The sequence below is a fragment of the Hemibagrus wyckioides genome, linkage group LG06 (genome assembly GCF_019097595.1).
Source record: "Hemibagrus wyckioides isolate EC202008001 linkage group LG06, SWU_Hwy_1.0, whole genome shotgun sequence".
NCBI classification, from domain to species: domain Eukaryota; kingdom Metazoa; phylum Chordata; class Actinopteri; order Siluriformes; family Bagridae; genus Hemibagrus; species Hemibagrus wyckioides.
Genome location: NC_080715.1, coordinates 22,864,293 through 22,883,082, shown reverse-complemented (window position 1 = coordinate 22,883,082; position 18,790 = coordinate 22,864,293). Strand labels below are relative to the sequence as shown.

Here is an 18,790-nt window from a genome sequence, read left to right as displayed (position 1 = left end):
AGCCCATGATATAACCCTAGCACATCATCAGTATTCGGTGTGTAACAGTACCTTCTGTGTGTTTGTAATGGTGCATCCTCATCAGCATTCAACATTTGCTCACTTGATTGGCAACGCTACCACAGAGAATATAATCATACAAATAAATGTGAATGATTATTGGAAATAATGTCCAGACTTGATGGAGATATTCCAAATTATGAAATCATGCACTCAACAAAATACCCAATCATTACTAGAGCAGAGTTTCGGAAACAGGTGTTTCTAATACATAGGGATGTCTTCATGGTCCACTAGCCATTCAGATGATTCAGATGATTCAGATCTGATATTTCAGGGGTGAAACTGAGCACTGATGGGAGATGATTTGTGAGGGACCGAGCAAGAGAGAGGAATAGAGAAAGTAATTGAGAGCGAGGGGGAAAAAAAAAAAAGACTTACTTCTGAAGACATCCATGTAATAGATGCTGATTGTGTTTCTAAATCAGAGGATTCTATGCTTGGATAATGAGAAGAATAACCAAGGCAAAAAGAGTGACCATAAAAATGTATTATTACTGAATTAAAAGCAGACGCAAATTGTGAAATGTAAAAATTCTCCATGTCTAACCAAGCCAGTAAGTCACTCTCTGTCTTTCTCTCAGACCTGGTGGTATATTAATATGCTTCAAGAGTTAATGTAACAAGTACATGAGTTATGTTTATTCTTTTTTTTTTTTTATCAAACAAACAGCAGCATTAAACCTTTATTAATGATTTATTTGTTTATTTATTTATAATATTCATTTCTGATCCTCATGAACCTACTCTGTCTCATGCACATGGCAGTAAGAGAGACATACGTTTTGAAGGAGACACAGATTTACATTCACTGTCCAGTCCAGAAGACCAAGCTCTCATTCATACTGTATGAGAAGGGTACTGTTTCCTCACTTCCATGCTTGATCTTTCAACAGTTGTTGTAAAAGTGGCTTGTACAGCATTCTCAAATGTCAGAACACAGGGTTTGGTTTTTGTCTTTTGAGTCCTGACAAATACGTCCTTTATTTCACAAAATGTTCACAAAAAATAGATTTTGATAACAAGCTTATGACCCACTATTTACATTTCCTGCATATTTAGGAAGCAAATGATTGTCCCTTCTTTACCATGTTGATATTCTTAATTCACAATCAGTTAAAAGAATAAATGTTGCTTCTTCTTCTTACACAGGCTGCCAAATAGTGTGCGTTGTAGGAATTGAATTGCATTGCTGAGGTTTTGTGCTTGGCACTTATATTTACTGCATATTTGTTTTGTCACATAGCACTTAAATACTTTACACTTCTATAGCACTCCAAAACATACATTTATTATTCTGGTATTCTATAGTTTCCACACGTCAACATTAAAGCTTAGTGTCTAAAAACGTGATACACTCCAAATTTAGTTAAGTAACTTCTAATAAAATAGGCAAGGATAAAATTGACCAAAAGTAACCAAATACAATTGACCAAATCCAGTTCCTGCCCATCAGTGTCCTTCAGGGTAACTTTTTCCACTTATTATCACGGGTGAATAATATTCACTAAACACAATGCATAATGTTTCCATTTCTCTGAAATTACTTCGTTGTGAAGCAGATTGATCTGCTTTTTATTGTTTAACAAAAACAACATCTAGGTCAGCTTTGAGTGTCCGTTGTTTAGATAAAGGATGCGTGTGATAAGAAATGATTCACTGAGTCCATTATTGCACCAAATCTCACAAGAATCCTTGAAAAGCACCCTCATAAGATAAAGACTTCTTAAGATACTGCATTGGATTGAGACTGGAAAATACAGAAGGCAGGTCCATACGATCTTCTATGTATTAGCCTATTTATGGCATGTATCAAAGAAAAATGACATAAATAACACATTTATGTTGTCCATGTACATCTGATTTAAAGTCTGCACATGAGATGATTAGCCCCTTTTTGAAAGGATTCAAGATTTGTTCTGTACCTTTGTCCATCAGCAACAATCTGATTTTTTTTTTTAATGCCAAAATTCTATGATAGCAGACAAATAGACTGAAAAACAGTTTGATATGACTTCTTGCTCTGATGACACACAAAGTTTCACCCTGGTTTTCTTTCTTTTAAACCATGTGCATAGACATCTGAGAGGAGGAGCCATACTGGCGACCATCACAAGCTGTGGACACCTGCTGACTACTGCTGGGATTTCCTATCATGTGCATGCTGTCCATGCTGCCACTGGATAGGTACTGGCGCTCAGCAAAGGCCCCGGCAGAAGAGGATGAGCACAACAGACTGGCCTGAGATTTCTCTGAGTTGGCGGCCAAGCGTGGGGAAGCTGGGAAGTTGTATCCGTAAAGGTTGTAGGGATTGTGCAAGGAAAATGCATTATATGAACCTTGCTGCATGTGGTGGTGACTCCCGGTAAACATGTGAGCTGAAGAAGGGGACGTCCCTGGGGAAGAGGACGAGCCAGAGGCCGAACCTGCCCCTGCCTGCATCACATACTGGAGCTGGGAGGTGGGGAAAGATGACAACTGACTTCCATAAGCATCCATTTTGCCACCGCTGCTGCCTCCGCCATTACTACTAGTGGGCAATGAGGTGTGAGTGCTGCCCTGCATGCCTGCTGCAATTAAAGAGGAAGTCCTCTGTGGCAGAAAAGAGTCTGAAGGCTGGGCGGGGGCCATGCTGCCACCTGCTGACTGGAGACGGCCGTAGGATCCGTCAGCCAGACCTCCGTAGCCCTGCAAAGTTGGCATATTGCTTCTGGCACAGGCAGGATACTCAGACAGCCCCAGGTTACACAGCTGGCTTTCCCGGCAGCCCACATTGAAGGTGTTGGGAGCAAGATGGAAGGTGGGAGGAGAGCAGGAGGGTGATAGAAGGTGAGTCGCGCTTGAAGGAGATGGTGTACCAGTGCTCGAGGTAGTAGGAGATGTGCCAGTGCTCCCTCCTGAAAAGCACAGATAATAAACAGTAAGAGATTTTAAAAAGACAAATAAAAATAAAAGTAGTGTCTTGCTGTAATATGACCAGACAACTGGACATGTGTGTAATAAAACTGATAAAGTATCTATGATTTTATTGCTACTCAGCTTTCAAAATGTCCTGGAGGACTGGAAATCTTCATGCATACATACAGATACAAAAATATCACCAAATACAAAGACGCACTGTATATGTATTATATAAAGTGTACTTGAATATATATATATACACACACACAAGAACAGTGAAATAGTAAGACAGGGCCAGTTCTAAAAACAGAATCACTAGCCAACAATCATACTGAGAGTGATCTCTCGTTTCAGTCCGGGAACAACGTGCAGTCACAGAGGCTCCTAAGGACAAGCAATGCATCCTAAACCTCTTCGTGGAACAAGAGAGCCCTGTTCAAGTTTGGCAACAAGTGCCACTTGGAGGCATATAATGGATAGTATCTCTCCAGAGCAATAATCAGCAAAATCCCTGCACTCATAAATAGTGAAAAATTTTCTTTATAGTTCAGCTAGTATCTAAAAGCTGAAATTATCCCAGAAATAATGTGAGATGAATGTCGTCATGTGAATGTATATATAGTCACAAGAGGTCTTGCCTTCCTTTCCATCATATAAAAAGCATCATTCATAACATAGGAGGAAAAAGACACTTGGCCGCTGCAAAGCATATATATATCAAAGTCTTGGAACTGAATGATAGCTGTGGGATATCTATAATCACATATTTCTTTATTAATGAGAATCTGGCCAGTGGTCATTTCATTGTTTCGAAAATTTAGACTGAGCACATGGTAAGGAAGGAAAATATCATGCAGTCAGTCCAAAACAATTCAGGACTCTTAGTCTTGGCTGAAGTTTGGGCCAGCTCCATATGCCTTCGATAATACAGCTGAGCTCCACTCTGCGTGGTACTGCTCTGCTGGCTGAGCGAGAGAGGAGATCTTAGGGTGATGTCATATTTTTCCCCCTATTGTCGGGCAGGGGTGAGAGGGCCTTCAGTGGTGCTGAGGGAATAAGCTGATTACTCAGAGAGAACTGGCTGCACTGCTGGAGAGATGAAATTCTGGGGAGGAAGAACGTTTGCACAGAGTACCAAAAGTTCATCAGCGGTGTGGGACTTTAATTAACATTTAATCTATTAGGGTTCATGATGCTAAACAGATGTCTGCTTGTGATGAGTATTGGCTTTAAGTCACTGTTACGGTTTGAGAGAGGAGATTTTGCTGTAACGTTTGATTTTCCAGGCCATTGATATTAGCCATGACCATAAAAAAAAGGTTACAGTTACGACTATCCAGGACAGAGGTAATTGTATTTTATGATTTCTTTTGCAAAGGCATTTTTTTTTAGTACTAGAACAGGTCTATTCTTCAGTCCAATACTAAACTCAAGACCTTAGTCTTTTTACTGTGTACTGTCCTTATTGAGGTGATCTAAGGTAGGCTAATTTAAGTTTTTTTTTTTTTTATTTGTCTTTAAAATTATTTTGATGCACAATCAACACACCTTGCTGCTTCTGCATGTTAGTGAAATCCTCAAATGTAAGTGTCCTCACAGGTGGTCTCCAAAAGGCATATGTTTCCATGATCGCCTCCAGGCCTGTCCTATAGAAGAGAAAGGAAAAGGGTTGAGACCAAAATAGAGGAGTCAGGGACAACGTTGGATGAATTAAAAAATGTTGAGACGTTGAGACGGAGGACAGTTATGTGAGTATAGAGTGTCGGATCATTTGCATGAAAGAGAAGAGATGCAAAGAGAAGTCCAGTGAGGCAGTCGAAGGAAACCAAAGACTGTAAAAAGGAGCAGCTTTTTACTGTGCACATAAATCTGGGTGATGTTTCATCTCAGCCCCATACACAAATCTCCTTCCTGTGTGATTTACTCCCCTGTACTGGGAGAGGCAGCTCAGCCTCAGGCTCAGCTCAGCCTGCACAACACAGCTTCCTTTAGGGGCTGTAAGTCTCCACTTACTCTTGCTCGTTAGGCACACACGCTAATAATACAGATTTTGGCCAGGACTGCACTCCATCACAGAGTAATCCCTCAAAACCAATGGGTCAGGATGAATATAAATAAAATGACTAAATGCACAGCTAAGCATGCCAACCTGGTATAGCACTGATGGTCCTGACTGTAAATTTTTGCAAATATACTTATTTAATAACAGATGTTAGACAAATGCATGGAATTTGATCTTATATTATTAGCTGTTCTGCAGTTTTCATGATCTTCGGTGGATAAATGGAATTGTGGTTACTTTGGGATGAATATACAGCTTTATTACTCGAACAGAGTTTTATTTTTTAAAACCATAATCTGAGTTAAATAAGGATAGATGTGTGAGTAATTATATTTTCTGTCTATAAATATCATACTCTCAATAATGTTTTCATCTGCATTTTTGCTGCAACGAACATGCTAGTTCATAAATCAGGACTTCTATTGTTTGAAAAATGAAAAAAGATTTCTCAAATATCTGTGCTGATAATGCTCTCCAGATGGCGGCAGGCTTTCATGTGTCGAGGCTCCGTTCCAGCCTTTCTCTTGTTGTATGTTAATTCAGACTCACATCTTATAGTGATGGAGAACATTGAAGAGTGTAAAGTGAAAACTATGGTGTTGAAGATGGAACAATGAAGAGAATGAAGACAGAGCGAATGAGGATACAGAACATACAGAGATGAAAATTATGCAAGAGAAAAAGGAAGAAATCTTTTCACCCTGGATACTTTTCTTACAGATCAACAAGGATTTCTTGGCAGGCAAAGCAGCAGGTGATTTTCGAGACAGCACATAGCAGATTAAAATGCATCTCTAGAGGATTATTTTCATGGTCAAGGCAACATTTGAGAAATATGTTTGTTTGCTCAAAGCAGTATGGAGATTACAATGGAAGGATTGGTTACATTAGTGCTCATGAAAGCGTACCTGTTTCTCCCAGAGTCCCGGAAACCCTTAGCAAACGGGTTGCGGTCAATTTTTAGTCGGGTAATCTGCAAGCCAAGAAAGAGTCAAACAAAATAAGTCAAAGTAATATTAACTACAAAAAAACGGGGAGGAAAATTCTCTGGAATGCTTTCGTTTTTGTTGGTCTTTGCAACATCTGCCACACTGGAAAATTCTACCAGTTCAAAGGTGCTGCACTGTAATACAGACCTGTTGGTTTTGATATGCTGTGACTGTGGTGAAAACAGTTTCAGGGAAGCTGAAAGTCTTCACTCCTTCCCCGGTTGGCACTGGCTTGGTGGGAGAGAGCTCACTGCTGAAGTCTTTCCGGATCACATGAACACGAGGTTGATACTTGTGCATGGAGTGTAGGATGATCTGAAGGAGAAGGATGCAAATGTATTTGTGTTGTTTGTCTATTTTATTAAATTATATATGCCTGGATCTTATAAGGGAAAAATGCAGAGGTCCTGGAGAACATTCACCACCACTGTCACTACCACTGCAGCCTTGGTTTGGCTTTCATTAATTCATTAATCCCAGGGTCAAACAAAATCCCCTGAGACAGAAAGGTCAAAATAGAGAGAACAGGGAATTGCAAAACAACTTTGTGACAGCAAATGTAATATTCCTGTGCCTTATCTTCTTGACCTTATATAACTGAATGGCCCAGGAGAGCTCAGGGCAAGACTGTACCAGCCAACCTCAAAAGGATTAAACATCAGAGAGCCAGAGCAAACATGACCAAAATCCCACAGCAGCCAAAACATCAACCTTTTCACATTTTTAAGAGTTATGCTATGACTTTGACTATACTTTTGTATTAGAAATGCTTCCACACAGATGGCAACAGCAAGCAGGCACTGATTACGTGCACTGATTTTTATATAAAGTTGCTTTGTAACCACTATATAAATAAAATTGAACTGAACTTATGTATATTTTCAAGGAACGTCACATTAATGTCTAACCAATATCATAACCAATAAATTAGCAAAAAAAATAGCTGTTTGAAAACTAAACACAGAATACAGGGTGTTTGAAAATATAGTCACATCTCAAACTTTTCTAACACATTTTAAAAGTTATATATAATATAAATGGAGGTTTCAATGATATGATGATTAATATGAGCATGAGGGAGAAAAAGGAAGGTAATAAAAGGGTTGAATTGTCCATCATAGCAAGACATCTCACACAGGACGTTCCACTGTTAACTTCCACTCTGGCTCCAGGCGAACAAAAAATAAAAGTCTCTTTTTATAAGGCTGTGGTAAAAGAAAAAAAGGCCCTTCTCCATTTTCCAGAAAAACACCAGCCCACTGTAGTTCTTAACACCCATATGTTATTACATTTGTCAGAATGGTAGTGATAGCATCACCGATTCGAACAAAAACATCTCCACATGCAAAGATGATGCCAGCAAAGCACTACTTGTCCTAAACCTGGCTTAAAATGCTAATTTTGAGTGCATAGAGTCTGCATCTATAATCTGGATAAGAGAAGTCTGATTCAGATAAGGGCAAGAAAAAATAATCATTTTGCTGTTGAATGTCAAAGCTATTCATATTTAGCACTAGTTAAACTATTCAGAAACAAAAATCTTATAAAAAAAAATCGTAAGCACATTAGGCATGCTGGTTCATCACACCCATTACTCTACATTGCTTTGACTTTGCTACTCATAACCACGGCGACATAGCAGAACATGTTGAATGTCAGCAAGAGTTGTTTAAATCTCTTTTAATAAAACTAACTTCTCTGTGCACTCACAGCGAACTGCAACAAACAACAAAGAATTATATTAAGAAAAGTGTAAAACATTTCGATTTCTAACAAGATCCGTCAAGGTCACATTTACTTCAGGAACAATTACTTCAGACTAAAATGTGAAGATCACATTGCACAATATCCCTAGCGTGCATGTACCCCATTTGTAGCCAGTCACTGCTCAGTTGTGAAATATAAGTAGCATTAATTAAGTGGGTTTTGACCTGGGAAATAAACTGAAAATCTTTTTATTATAGAGAGAGGCCACAGATGCCAGGAGAGGCCTAAATAGCCTTAAATGTGTAAAGTGTAAAATATGAGAAATTGTATATTAGCCAGGTAAGTGTTATCAGGAGTTATTTTATAGCCTAATAAAGACTGATTATTTCACATTTTGGTCAGTTGGAGAATCACATAATATATAAAAGACAAATGCAATCGTAATAGTGACAAAACACAACTAACATCTCAGTGCCTAGTAAACATTCCAAATGATGGGGATCTTATTGTAATAAGCTAAACTCACATGTCCTTGGTCATCCAGTTCGTTGTTGGTGAGTTTCAGTTTGTCAAAACTGACCACCTGTCTCATCCACGTATCCCCGGAGGCCAGTGAATCTGGATGGATGTACACACGCGGAGGCACAGGAGAGTCTGCATTTCCAGCCACCATCCACTTTGAGCTGTGATAAACATACCTGCAAACACAGCAATGGGATATAAGACACCCTAATCCAAGCAACAATTTTAGCAATTTAACTGTTTTACATGTTCACAGTTGATGCCTGAATTTACAAAATAACTAACCTGTAAAAATATTAGCGCTGATGTGCAACCTTTGGGTCTAATCCCATCCCTCTCTATTTAGTTATTCTTGGTTTGTTTTCTGCTGACAATTTGGACTCCACACACTGTCTAATGCACAGCTGGTTGTCTTTTGTTCTGGTCTTTAGTTCTGAAAGTATTTAGCTGCAGTGCTTTTGCCAAAGTTATCAGTCAACCCTTAAACATGGTTATAACTCTCATTTTGCCCAATTGCTATTGCTTGGCATCATTAAACATCATCTGTGGCCTTGTTGCATCATTTTCATTGCAGCCTTCAGCAAACACACACACACACACAAATATGCACATATGTATGGACACGGACTGACAAATACTTCATGAACACATAAAGTGATAAGAGTACTTAGACACAAACACACACCTACACACACAGACACGGACACACACACACACACACCTACACACACAGACACGGACACACACACACACACAGACACAGACACACACACACACACACATAAAATACCAGCCGTTTCTGTAATTTCCTGTTTGGAGTCCTGTTTAGGGTTATGCTCTGTGTAGCAGGGAAAGTGTTAAAGAAGGGAGAAACCTTAGCCCCAAAGAGAACTGGAAATTTGATTAGTCTTCTTTCATCTCACATAAATCTGCCATCTGGCACCAACACAATCAATAAAGATCAGACTTTATGTGACACCCTTTGGAGAGTTTTGAGGACATATTCATATTTAAATAGAAATTCCATATGGAGTCATATATAAACAACAATAAAAGGAAATAAAACAGCCAGCTCTCTTGCATTATCATAAAGTTCAAAAATGCACACACACACACACACACACACAAACACACAGAGGCAAGCTACGGAAAGTTAGAAAAAAAAAAACATTAAAAAAACATAGTGTTTTTCTCATTGAACAGTGACAGAGAGCAAAAAAATGTACATATATTGCAATACATAGATGTAATGGCTTATTTTCTTTATTTTTCCCCAGCTGTCTGCCACATTAAAGAGAAAAAGTAATTCAAATAATATAAAGGAGGACTTAACAAATCTAGTATAACCTCGACCTTCCTTAGAAAAGGCAGTGTGCCTAAATAAAGTGTGTATAGGCCAATAAAGGCTGTGTTTCCAGACTCCAGACCCTGAGACGGATAAAGCATTCCAGTGACAGATTTGCGCTCTATTTGCAAAGCCTTGCGGTAAATTCCCCAGCCAGCAAGAAAATCCCATTTAATTTTACAAGATCTTTTGACTTCTAAAATCCTGCATGATATTTGAGGACCCTAAATGACTCTCTTCAAGCACTGTACCACAGTCTTTGAATGACTGTGGTTCTATTTTGAGTACACATGCAACATTCATCTAAATGCAATTGAAATTTGAATAAAGACAACTATCAAAGACTGAATGTCATGAATTAAATGACATGTTCCTAATGTCAGGAAGTAGATTTAGTACCATGGTATCACACAGTTTGACCTGTCACATCATTACTACCGACCCAAATATTACATGTGTGACACACATTATAATAATACAAGACATGAACTATTTTTAACTACTTTAAATAATATAATATCAATGAACCATCAGATATCTGATCTCGTTTCATTTATATTTGGCACACAAACATGAGCAAAGTGTAATTTTTACACCAATGTGAGAGCCTTAAAATACAGAGCAGGATTTTTTCACTTTTTTTTTTATTTTATTTTATATTTAATTTTTTTTTTTTTTTGGTGGGGGTTGGATAAAACATCTTCAGTTTAATGTTATAAATGCCCAATTTTTCTCTCTTTTCTCCCAACAGTCTCAGATTTTCCAGATGTTAAATCTAGTTTGCCACAAGAAATTGTTTCAACAACAAACCCATGGATTATGATTATTTTTTGATGGGTCAAAAAGTAATGTGAAAAGAAATGTAAGAATTACGTCACGTAATTATTTCACCATAACCTCCAATGAAATCAGAAGTAAATGTGAATCAATCAAACCAAATTTATTGTGCTATATTGTGCTCTCTCTCTCTCTCTCTCTCTCTCTCTCTCTCTCTCTCTCTCTCTCTCTATATATATATATATATATATATATATATATATATATATATATATATAAATATAATTATTATTATTATTATTATTATTTATATATTAATTTATATGTTTAAGGAAAGAGTTTGCGTGTCCAGTGCGTAATTCCCTTCACACTGTCACATCATATATGCTGTCCATGTTTGTACCATGCCATGGGTAAGAGTAAATTAAGTCCACATTTTATAAAGCATTATTATTTTTGATTGTGTTCAAACGAAATAAATCTTTTGTGATTGGAGCTGTATGCTGTCATCGTACAGGTGTAATCACAGAGAAACACTAAACCATCAGTGCTGATACGGCAAGTTATATAAAATTATATAATTAGATCTCAAATAAGTAAAAGTAAACCACATGTTTAGGTTCAGGTTAAAATAAAAAAGGTACATACTCTGATAAACACACCTGTATCTCTTGTTGTCCACAGGTACTATGTCCATGGCTATATAATACTGCTGATGTGGATCCAGTCCCACAATTTTAACTCTCATGGCAGGAAACATTCTCCTGTAATACATCAAAATAGGTATTAAAGAAGTATTCTTTAGAGAGCTGTACAAATACATTTTTAAATGTAATAATTAAATTCAATTAAATTGTATATAGAGAAAATAAGTATAAATACAGTCCTAATGACCTAATGACGGTCATATCATAAGATAATAATAACACACATAACACACATATTGTAACACACATATTATAAAATATGATTAAGCTGAACAAATGAAAGTAATAAACAGAATAGCTCTAACACTGGTTCGTAGCTGGCAGCCATTGCCACTATTAACTGTCATTGTTAGAAATGTGGGGAAATTGCCACAAACACGAAAAGAAAGCTGAGCAGATGACCGAAAGCGAACCAACCCTTTACTTAACATTTCAAAGCTGCGCCTTTTCTTTTCATTTAAACGCCGTAAATCTTTATGTTGTAATGAGAAAAATATAATGCTGCTTTTCCACCCTGTGGAGCCCTGGAGTGACCAGACTCATTGAGGGAATACACACACACACACACACACACACACGGCGCTCCTAAAAGCGAGTTAATGCTCGCTTTAGATCGAAACAGGATGCTTGAATGCATTTCAGCATATATTAGACTACAAATTGGAAATAAACTGGGCATGAAGAAAATTACACACAAAATGTTCTCTCTCAGAAATAATGCTACCAAGCCGTACTTTTCCTTGTCGCTGGAGTGGACATGTAGTTTTTTTTCTTGGACAAATTATTAGACATTATTATAAAAGCCGAATAAACACACACTACCTGTATTTTCCTAGGTAAAAGTTATCCTGCTCAATACTTTACATACTAAAGGTACTAATGGTAATCAATGACAGGAATAGTACAGGTTGCTTGCTTTATTTCCGAAAGTGTGTGTTTATTTTTACTCTCATAGTCTTTTGGCTAACAATGACAAATGGATTCATCTATCTTTTTACGAAGCCAGATTATTGCAATAACTTTCTCCATTTGTTTTCCATTGAGCCATAAACTAAATAAACTATCAAATTGCACGTAGAAATTCTGTTATATAATAGAAAATCGGGGTGGGCGAATGAGTAATTAAACCCTTATTTGTGGAGGGATGAAGGAGTAAACATGAAAAAACATTATAACATTTTTTTTTGGTTTTATTATTTTGCAGTTTACAATAGCAGCAATGTGTGCTTTATTGCTTTTACCCTGCTGGGGTAACACTGAAATGAACATCGGATGGTTAAAGCCATTTTTAGTGCGACCAGAGCCCAGATCCCTGCATGTGAGGGATTTCAATAAGTTACACACAGTTCTAAAAACTTCACAAAGCTGGCAAGTTTTTAAATAACGCACTGGATTTGTGTAATTAATTAGACATGTTTTCATTGAGTTTGTCGGATCAGGACAGGTATACACTCATGCACATGATGAATTTATTCAACAAGGTTAAGTTATATGCTCACTTTGAAGGCTCGGAAGAGCAAGGAAACTAAAAACATATTTGCGGGATATTAATTAAAAACAGTTCTCGTTTCAGTGTTTCTCTGTGGGATCGGGTCTTATGGAGTACAGGCGCATGAGAGGATGACTCTCGCGTGTCCGGAGCCCTCGGCCCCCATGTGTAACACATTAGCACCCTGAAAAATATCACGGCATCGAGTTAGTCCCCTTGCGAAATTACGGTGTGTGTAGCTGTGTGTGTATGTTTGTGTGTGTAGATGAGCGCGAGAGTGACTGATCTTCGCGCCTTTATGCCACCCTGCTGTGGTGAAGACATATGTCTTTAATAATACAAAGCATAATTGATGACCTTCATACAGGAGCATTTTTTGGGGTGGGGGGGCGGTGAAAAGGGGTGGCTTTTAAGTCTATTGAAGTAGTATTATGCTGGACGGTTTTGACCTGTTGTTGTACCTTCCTGCCTTGGTGATGATCATTTCAGTGCCAATGTCGTGAAAGCGCTTCCACAGGTCCGCGCACTGCAGCTCCACCTGGATCTCATCCATAGAGGCGGCGGGGTTCAGATCCGCAGGGCTACCGAGTGAGCACGACGATCTCTCCGGCATCACCTCGCTGTCCGAGCCTGGACTGGCCTCGCAATCTGCCAACGGTACCACAACATCATAAGCATGCTTATGAAAGCTAAAGGTACAGAACAAGGTTTCAGGAGAAAAGTATCGTCAGTACGCACTAAGGATTAAAAAAGTTCTGGTAATGCTATATCTTAGAAAGAAAATGTACACTAGTGCACTAAAGGGACAACATAATTCTGTTGTTTGATTTAAGATAAAAATAAATGATGAATCAACGACTGATTCATTGAAGACGGCAAAGACGACAAACAATGAATGAAAGTATTTTTTTTAGGATGATAAAATTTTAATCACAATCTCACATCCCTAGATGTATTTCTGATTAAGATTCTCCTACTGAAAGGGATGTGTAATAACATGATCAATGTAATAAAATGAAATGGTGTAGAATAAGATACTGCTATTGATTTTATTTTTGATTAACATCCGAATTGGTTGCCTGAATGTAAAGCAAATCACACAAATAAACAGCGTCCTCGAGATTCAACAAAATTGCAATTATATGCTTTAAAACAACGCATAGGACAATTGAAATGAAAAATTACATAGAAAGTATTAAAATGAAATAGAAAGTATTCATAGTTGACAGGTGTTAAATACGATACTTTATATTTATTAACCTTTACATTGCATGTAAGTCACAAAAAATACTCTTTAAAAAAAATACGTGTTTCCCCTGCCCCCATTTATTCAATGCTTTGCTCTGATTTAGCAATAAATAAATAAATAATACACACACACACACACACACACACACACAGGATACAGACTTGAGTAAAAACCAACATCGAACATAATATACTTAAGAACAGATTTTCACTATTAGTTGTTGGCTGTGTTTGCTTTATTACCAAAGACACCATGTACTATGACACCGAGTCTATTCACACGAGTGAGATTGCTTAGGCAGCACTCGCAATGCAAATAAGGCAACACGGACGCAGAGCTGCAGAGAGACTGGACACTGGCCAGCAACACTGGCTTTATAACTCACTGCACACACGAGACAGGCTCCTAATATCCCATGGCCGTGGCCTTGACTTACAGAGAAAAAAATTTTATTGCCTTCCTGAAACCATTTTCCTTATCAGCGACTTGATGTCTCTCTCTTTCACAGCGCTGTCGGACTGTCCATGGATGTCCATGAGTCCCAGGGGTCTCACCTCCAGCCAAACCAATCATATGGTACCGTTTCACTGCTGCTGTCATCAGCTCCTCGTTTCCTCAACACGAGCTCGCCTGTCTCAATATCATCGGTCGAACTCCACACCAGAAACAGTATAACAGTCACTAGGCACCAATAAGACCAACTGAAAACGTTTTAAATGTGTTTTAATAAAGAGTTTATTACTATCAGCTTAACTGTGCTCCTAGGTTCGTCAGATATTTGACTATAATTACAAAACTCACTTTTCGCCCATAAAGTACAACACTTTGAATAGTCACGTGGACAATAATTACGTAGCATAATGTTGTGACGTTAAGTATTCAATGATGGCACATTTGTGTGGTAAAGTTTCATCAGCGCATTTTCTCGGTATGAAATCGATCTGAAGCCATGAACAGAACATTTAATGCAGTGAAGAAGGACTTTAACTTGGCTATGAGGCGACTCACTAAGCATGAAATGTTAGAGTAACCCAATGCAACAGGAACAGAAGCACCTGTTTCCGCTGGATTTAATTCAATCCCACGTGAAAGGGAGGCAATAAAGTTAAAGATTAAAACTCCTTTTTAAGCACACGCATCTGTCGTCTTTCGTTATAAGCTTCTCTCAATAAGACTCAAAGGGGCAATAGAGATTAGATTATTTATAGATAAAACTAAGGACACAATATTCTAATATGGTGAATAAACTCACACACCATGTCAGTAAAGGAGCAAACATTTTTCACAGTAACACATTGTGTTCTGTCTCAAACAGACTCGTTTTTATCGTAAAACTAAAGGAAAAATAAATATATAGGCCTGTTTTTCTGAACAAAAAAAAAAATTATAATAATAATAAAAATAAAAAAACTTTTAATTATATAGATCGGTTTCTGCAATAAAAATGAAAACTAATTTTAAATACTGTTCATATTGAGTTCAAGTATAAGTTATTTGGAACACAAATAAAAAAAAAGTTCATTTTTGGTGCCTTTGCCACTTATTGAAACCTTTGGCACATACACCTGCCATCAGGAAAATTTCCATGGGAAATAATGTTTATAGACTATTGCCAAGGAAATTAATGAAAATAAATGCGTGTTTAAGAATATAAGCTACATTTCTATTTCAACAAATTCTAAAGAATGCTAAAAAATAAAATTATAAAAGATACATAAAATTTTGAAATATGATAAGAAAATATATACAATTTTATTTTCAACATAAAATCCTCAAGTTGGATTTAGAAAATATTCTTAAATGAATGGAATGTATTCTACAAATGAATAGAAAACAAGCCGAATTTTGTATTTTAAAGAAGAAGAACAGAATTAAATCAGAACAGCAAAGTCCTGTTAATTTGACTTGGAAAACGAAAATCCGGTCCAGTGTCATCAGACTAAAATAAAAGTAGAACTAATGCATAGTTTAAACTATCTAGACATTAATCTAACTATGCCTGCCTTTGCAAAAAAAAAAGAAGAGAGAAGTGCAATATTATATTAAACTACAATTTTATAAAAATTACTATATCAACCACAAGAAAATCCAAATAATGAAATAAAGCATAATATGCACTTAGCATATACATTTATCAATATATTAAAACCATAATAAATGCTTACAGGGGACTTAATTTACTCTTACCCATGGCATGGTACAAACACGATGCCGCAGGACAGCATATATGATGTGACAGTGCGAAAGGAATTACGCACAACACTGGACATACAAGATTTACATCACTCTCTCTTTTGTTGTGGAAGCTGAACAGTTTATTATATAGTAAACGATGTAACTTGGAAGAAAACCTGTGATGAAACTTGTGTGATGTGATAGCTGACCCTGATTTCAGCGCGCTCTGTCTGTAGAGTTGTTTGTCCAGAGCGACCCGCGCGCGCACATGCCACAAACACACAGAGCGCCTAAATGACCTGTTTAATATTTATCAGCAATGTCAGACCATCTCCCCACGATGACCGTCAATCAAGTAGGTACTTTATTTTCCACTTCAAACTATATAGGCTAGTGCAAAAAGACTTTATTCAAAGTTACCTGAAGCCTAATGATATCTCAGTGTTAAGAAAGAATAACACTGCAAACGTCCATCTCCATGAAAACAATCAGTCCCTCAGATATTTTGAATCAAATATATGCAATGATTTGTAACACGTTAATTCTTACACGAAGTAGATATGATCCCTCAAAAAAGCATCAATTTGCAGTCAAGATAAAATTTGAACACGTGTTTGGGACACTCTCTGAAAAGTCTGATTTTTTTTTAGATGATCTTCGTGGCAGTTAAGTAGCCTAAGAATTCTATTTATTTTTAATATAGTTCTAAAACACGAGGAAAGTTGCCTTCATTTAACTGATTTTCAATCAATATCCATTAATTGCAAGATGGGAATTTGCCCTTTATTCTCAGTTGATCAAAAGACTTGAATTTGCCAAGATACACTTGAAATATACAAAACAGCCTCTGAAAAATCTCATCTGTTGTTTAAGCCAAGTATGGCATTTTATAATGAAAAAATCCTGTTGGAGGTGCCGTGTTAGTCTACCTCATTGGCGAAGCTAATCAAGTGATGACTGGTGCTGCAGATGATCAACGTATCAGTTTAGTCCGAAAGCAGGCCTTCTCACACACCCCAACCCCCAACACTCCTGACACACACACACACACCTGCAGTCGAACTCGGATAGAGAACTAAGCCTCTTTGCTCGATCGAACATAAACACATCTACATTGCACTACAATGCAGAACACAGAGGCTCACTCCTGCGCGCGCTGCAAATCTGGAGGAAATGAAAAACTTTTTCAGGTGGGCCTTTAATTATTATCTTTACATGAGAAGTATTTAATCAACGTGCACACCAATTTCAAATAAGACAATAAAGGAAAGAGAGTAATTTAATAATAAAGGACCACTAGAGTTAACAGTGGCCTAAAATAAATTCCCCCAAAAAATCAGCGCACCCCGATTTTTATCCTAAGGATACACTCTCAGCAACAGTTTTGCTGCTTTTGGCAAGACATGAGCTTTAATAAAAAAGCATTCATTTTGAAAACATTCAGTATAAATATATACTCATATGCACTCAATTTATATATAAAAAAATATAAAATAACTAAAATTTTTCACGCTTAAATAATTCGTGTTTAAAATTAAGAAACGCGCCGTCAGGCATTTTGTATAAATGCTCAGCAGAACTTTTTTATATTCCATTGCATTATTTTTTACATATGATGTTGGATTTATTTTTCTCATTTTCTCATAATTATCCACACCTGCGGATGTAGGCATTTTAATAAGTAAGAAAATGTTCAGGCAAACCATGCTGAAATTTGACTGTTAATAGAAACTATTATTCAGATTGTAATTGCCGTATAATAACTCATTCTAAATTGTGTTTTTCATGCAGACCAAGTGTCCATGAACACCGATATTTAACAAGACAACTGTGCGGAGCGCGTGACGACCAACCGGCCGTGGTGAAGGCGTGATTGCGCACTAACCCGGGTCGATATCCAGGCACTGACCGGTGTCTTCTCCGTCTCCCAGCTGTCCGTTGGTTGCGAGATTTTCCATAGAGAGCTCGAGAGCCTTCTCCTCCCAGCCTCGGAGCTTGCGCTTTTTGTTAGTGCCGATGAGGGCCTCCACTGAGAAGGCGTGCGCTCTGGAGCTCAGCGCGGCGGCCGATCGCCTCCTCTCGCTCATCTCTCCCACGGCAAATCCAGCCGAGAGTGAATCTTAACAGCGCCTTCCGCAAGCACCGAGCGCAGGGCTGGTGTACACACGCACAATGATCGTACAAGTTCAAAAAGTTCTCCAGTGACAAAAATAATCCAAATGAACATCTAATTCGCACGTTGAAAGATCCTGGACACGCACGAGGCCATTCCTAAAGTGCTTATCGCCTCGCTCCGAGCTGTATTTCGCTCATATATCTTCTAGTTTTGTGTCGCTCCACTGTCTATTCCTCTGTCTCTGTGTCTTTCTTTCTACTCTCTGATTGATACTCGCTTCTGGAGAACTTTTTTTCGAAGTGTCGAGGGCAACCCTCTAACTCCCTGTCAAACTCTGCTCAGCCAATCACACCGGCGGAAGCGCCACGAGCCAAAACGCGCAGTCCAATGAGAAAAGAGGGCAAAAACACGTCTTCTAGGAGAAGTAGATTTCAGCTTGGGCCATCGTTCAAAACAAAATGTTTCATAGTGATCTTGGGCAAAAGTTTGAAATAATAAGAAATTGTTTTTGAAACACTGTTGTCAATTGTTTCGAGTAGTATTGAAATAGTGCTGAATACCAGATAGGAATCTGTCTCATATGTAAGTTGTTTAATATCACTGCACCTTGTTGTTGCGCTTCTCTCTATGTATTTCTTTTGCGTCATCAGAATTTTTCCCGTCTTATATTTATTAGAGGGAAAACGACCAG

General features: G+C 37.8%; 1 protein-coding gene across 1 annotated transcript; it reads right to left on the bottom strand.

The window, feature by feature from the left end:
• Positions 1 to 794: 794 nt before the first annotated feature.
• tbx15 (T-box transcription factor 15) lies at positions 795 to 18,709 on the bottom strand. The gene is made up of 8 exons (XM_058391342.1): positions 17,869 to 18,709; positions 13,021 to 13,207; positions 11,026 to 11,127; positions 8,246 to 8,417; positions 6,160 to 6,327; positions 5,932 to 5,996; positions 4,510 to 4,607; positions 795 to 2,957 (listed from the first exon to the last, which is right to left on the bottom strand). Exons 1-8 carry the CDS (start codon positions 18,068 to 18,070, stop codon positions 2,122 to 2,124), a joined length of 1,830 nt encoding a protein of 609 aa, XP_058247325.1. The 5' UTR covers positions 18,071 to 18,709; the 3' UTR covers positions 795 to 2,121.
• Positions 18,710 to 18,790: the final 81 nt, after the last annotated feature.

Bases quoted from the DNA above. Each gene is read 5' to 3' on its own strand.
- tbx15 (XM_058391342.1), bottom strand. From the start codon at position 18,070: ATGAGCGAGAGGAGGCGATCGGCCGCCGCGCTGAGCTCCAGAGCGCAC. The intron at 6,328-8,245 runs GTGAGTTTAGCT...CTTCTCCTTCAG, and splicing joins AACTGGATGACCAAGGACAT to ATCATCCTACACTCCATGCA. The intron at 4,608-5,931 runs GTACGCTTTCAT...TCTCTTCTATAG, and splicing joins CGGGACTCTGGGAGAAACAG to GACAGGCCTGGAGGCGATCA.